The sequence below is a fragment of the Psammomys obesus genome, unplaced genomic scaffold (assembly GCF_907164565.1).
Source record: "Psammomys obesus unplaced genomic scaffold, mPsaObe1.curated_primary_1811, whole genome shotgun sequence".
Classification (NCBI taxonomy): Eukaryota; Metazoa; Chordata; class Mammalia; order Rodentia; family Muridae; genus Psammomys; species Psammomys obesus.
The window spans coordinates 9,233-13,289 of NW_026587446.1; the positions used below are offsets into that span (position 1 = coordinate 9,233).

The 4,057-nt window shown below is 47.4% G+C and overlaps 1 protein-coding gene across 1 annotated transcript; it reads left to right on the forward strand.

The window, feature by feature from the left end:
- Positions 1 to 332: 332 nt before the first annotated feature.
- LOC129674001 (PRAME family member 22-like) lies at positions 333 to 889 on the forward strand (the record flags this gene model as incomplete). The annotated part of the gene is made up of 2 exons (XM_055603874.1): positions 333 to 619; positions 742 to 889. Coding segments are annotated over exons 1-2 (435 nt in total), but the record flags the coding sequence as incomplete, so codon positions are not given.
- Between the last annotated feature and the right edge of the window lie 3,168 nt (positions 890 to 4,057).

Sequence of the window (4,057 nt, forward strand, 5' to 3'; positions counted from 1 at the left end):
GTTTGTCAGGTCCCTTGGGGCTGGCCGTAGAGATGCCTGCTTACTGATCCCAACAGTAGAATTCAGGGCAGCAGGGCTGGGGTGGGAAGAATAATGAGAAGGCACACTTCACATGGATGATTGACAGTCCACCATGCTGCCTTGAGGGAGCTGTGACTGTGAGACCAGCACATGGAAAGTTAAATGGGAAAATCAGGCTTTTTCTGTGTGTACAGTGACCCTAACCCTGAGTTGCTTTCTGTGAAGGGAGGAGGAAAGGCCTTCCTAAGCTTTGGTCTGAAAGGATAACTTTCTGGGTGCTTCCACAGGATCCCTCTACCTGATCCTTCAGGATGAACTGCCAGGCCATGCCCACACTGAAGCAGCTGGCACTGAAGGGGCTGCTGAGTGATGAAGACATGGTCATCTCTGCTCTGGAGGACCTGCCCACGATGCTCTTCCCACCTGTGTTTAAGGAGGCCTTCATTAATGATCAAACAAAGATAGTGAAGGCCATGGTAGTAAATTGGCCATTCCCCTGCCTCCCTCTTGGGGCCCTGATAGATTACTTCTATTGGGATAACTTCCAGGCTGTGCTGGATGGAATAGATTGGCTGAGTAGCCAGAGTGTTCGACCTAGGTGAGTGAGTCTGAGTCAGTGTGGAGAGCAAGGTCGTGGGTGAAATTCAAAAGAGAATGAAATGGAGGCGGATTAAAATTCCATTCCCAACCACCTGAATCTCCTTTCTGTTTGATCTTTAGGAGGTGCAGACTGCAAGTGCTCAATTTGCAGGATGCCCACCATGACTTCTGGGGAGTACAGGTGGGAACACAGGCTTGTTCCTGCTCTTCAGACACCGACCCAGGAGAGACAACTTCCACAACAGCCTGGAAGCAGCAATTGAAGGTGGTAGGTGAATGTAGCCTCCAACCCAGCTTTCTCAATGAAGTCAGTGATTACTTCCTGTGGTGGCTCAGAAAGAGAAGAGATATGGAACACAGTCGTGCATCCTCACTTAAGTTCTTTGGGGAAGCACAGGTGTTCACAACGGCCAGAAGGGTTGAATTAACCTGGAACTCTCTGAACCTGTTGTAACGCGCTTGGAATGGGTGGTGGAGCTCGAATCTGAAAGAGCAGTCTGTGTTCTTATCCCCTTAGGCATCTTTCAGCACACAAAAATAATCCTGATAGCAGGGCCTCATCATGCCCTATGGCTGCTTGGAATTCAGTATGTATAGCACACTGGCCCTGAGCACATAGATTGGCCAGCTTTTGCCTCTGGAGCATTGAAATTAAAGGATTGCACAGCCATGCTTGACTAATCTGCCTGACTTTATCTGGAAAGTATCTCTAGATACAGACTCCCCTAGCAGCACTTGATGTATGGCCTCTGACATAGCTCCCTGTTAGCTCTCCCCTCCCTGTGTCTATGTGTTAATTAACCACTGATTCTGCTATTATGATAGGAGCATGCTGTATCATGCAAATCAAAGTCCAAACAATTATGTACACCTATTCTTGGAACCCTTCACTCATTCCCCTAGGGGTATAAAGTCATTGTTCTGTGGAATTAAAGTTGAACTAGCCATCAGCTGTTCCAGTAGTGTATGATTCCTGTAAGTTTCTCAAATGCTTGTGCCCCTCCTGATTTCCTGGGCTGTCCAGCTGCAGCCCCCAGGCAGGAGGAGAACCACAATTGATGACCTTGAACATCTGCTCATCCTGACTCCATCTCCCATGCTGGAGTGCTCAGATGCACTGCTGGTGGCGTGTTGAGGGGCTGGAGATGGAGGCCAGGGTCTTCAGCACACTAGATGGGCTTTCACCACCGGCCCTACATCACTTGTATGTTTTCCTGTTTTATTTTCAGAGATATAGTTTTCATTTGTAATTGGGACCTACCTGCAATTCACTATATAATCCAGGCTGGTGTTGTTAAAATCATTTCACTCCCGCACCCAGAGTCAGCTTGTGGGGTATCCACCAGAGAAGACTGCTTGCATATGGGTTTAAGCCAATAAAAAGTTTTGTTAGCCAGCTGGCAACTACACTGGTTGTTCAGGATCCCAGTGTCCTGCTTTGTGACAGGAGCTGGAAATGGGGGGACTGGAGGCCCTCACTATCACTGGCTTAGTCCACAGTTTATACACTGGGCTCTGGGCTGCCCACCTGTTTTCCTTGCTGCCTGGCTCTCTGGATCCCACTGCCTCCTCCTTTTCTGCTAGCTTCTGCAAATAAGCCCATCTGTTTTACAAACTGCTAGGTGTCCAGAATTTGTGTGGAGTCTGTGGAGATCTCTCAGTGGTGAAACACTTGCAGAGCTCACTTGAAGCCCGGGCTTTTCTCCCAAGCATACGGTGACACACCAATAATAAAACCATTCTCAAAAAACTTAAACAAAATTTATCTTCCTAAACCGGATCTCCTGTATTTAGGCCCGATTCCAAACCTGCTATAGAAAGGAACTTTGAACTCCTGACCCTACTGCCTCTAACACCCTGTCTGCAGGAGTGATGGAAAGGTGTGTGAGCTGGGCCTGAACTCAGGAATAAACTATCTTCATGAATGGAAGCTATGACAGAGGAAGGCAGACCTCTGAGTTTGAGGCTAGCCTGCTCTACAAAGCCAGTCCAGGACAACACAGACAAAGAAAGACTCCAGCTATTTCCACCATCATCATCCCAGGACATTGTCCTCCATGTTGCTTGCTCTCTCCACAGCCTAGGATGCCACATTTCCCACCTTCCAGGCTTCCAGACTTGTACCACCTAACTCCTGGGGTCTGAATGTCAAGATGCTCTCTTCTATTGACTCCGGCTCCCATTATGTTATCTTGTTAGATGAGATAAAGTTTTTCCTGATTCAGTCTGTGGATATCCTCCTTCAGTCAGTTCATCCTGAGAGTATGAGCTTGTTCCACTACCCTGCTCAGCTCCATGTTCACATTCACATTCATGTATTTATGTTTGGGGAGGTGTCATGGAGGATACATGTTGATATACGACGACAAACCAGTGGAGCCACACTTTTCTTCAAACATGTGGATTCCCATCACTGAATTTAGGTAACCAGGCTTAATGCAAATACTGTTGCAAATGTGCCATCTCATTAGCTGCCCAGCACCGTTGTTGAAAGAAAACAATGTTTAATTATGAGACAGTCTCACTCTAGCCCTGGCAGGTCTACAGTTGTATAGTTCTTACTGGCCTCACTCTCACAGAGCTCTACCTGTTCCATCCTCCTGATGGCTGGAATTAAAGGTGTGACCACCGCACCCTCCTAAGTTCGAAGGCTCCACCTTTTCCAGGCAGCCTGCTGCTGCTCCGGTCCTTTCTGACACACACTCTACCTTTTATTATTTTTGATAACAGAGGCCACAAGACACAGTGATTTGGGGATTCGGGGTGCAGGAATGCAGTTGATTCCTGTCTCCATTTGACATGAAAGGAAACCAGTAGGGTGGGCTGCTGGCACACTCCTGGAATCCCAGCATTAAGGCAACAGGGAAGAATTTCCTCAGTCCCAGGATAGTCTGGACACTTGAGGTGACCTTGTCCTTAAACAAAATCAAAGGAAATGATGAGTTAAATGCAACTCAGGGGTAGAGCATTTCTCCAGCAAGGGCAAGGACCTGAATCAAAACGTAGTACCAAACAGCCTCATCTCCAAAAACATGGATTATCCCAATCCATGTCATCCTTGCTTGTCAGTCTTGTTTTTGAAATCTCCCAAATGGGACTGAGCATGTAGATTAGGCTGCATCAGAACCTCCTGCATCTGCCTCCAAAGTGCTGGAATTCAAGGCTGCTGCCAACAAGCCTGGCATCCACAAAACATTTGAAAAGAGAAGTGGGATGAGCAGTCCGGTGGTATCAGATTGGCTGCTGTACAATTCTAGGAGCTTGTGAGTTTGAGATGAGCCTGGTCCACAGAGTCACCTCTGGGCTTCATAGTCCCTGTCTCAACAAGAAATGTTACCAGAAAGACAGGATCCTCCCTTCCACACACACTATATTCTTCAAAGTATTATTACAGAGCAAGTCTCCCCATCCCAGGCTTCAAAGCTTTGAAGTAAAC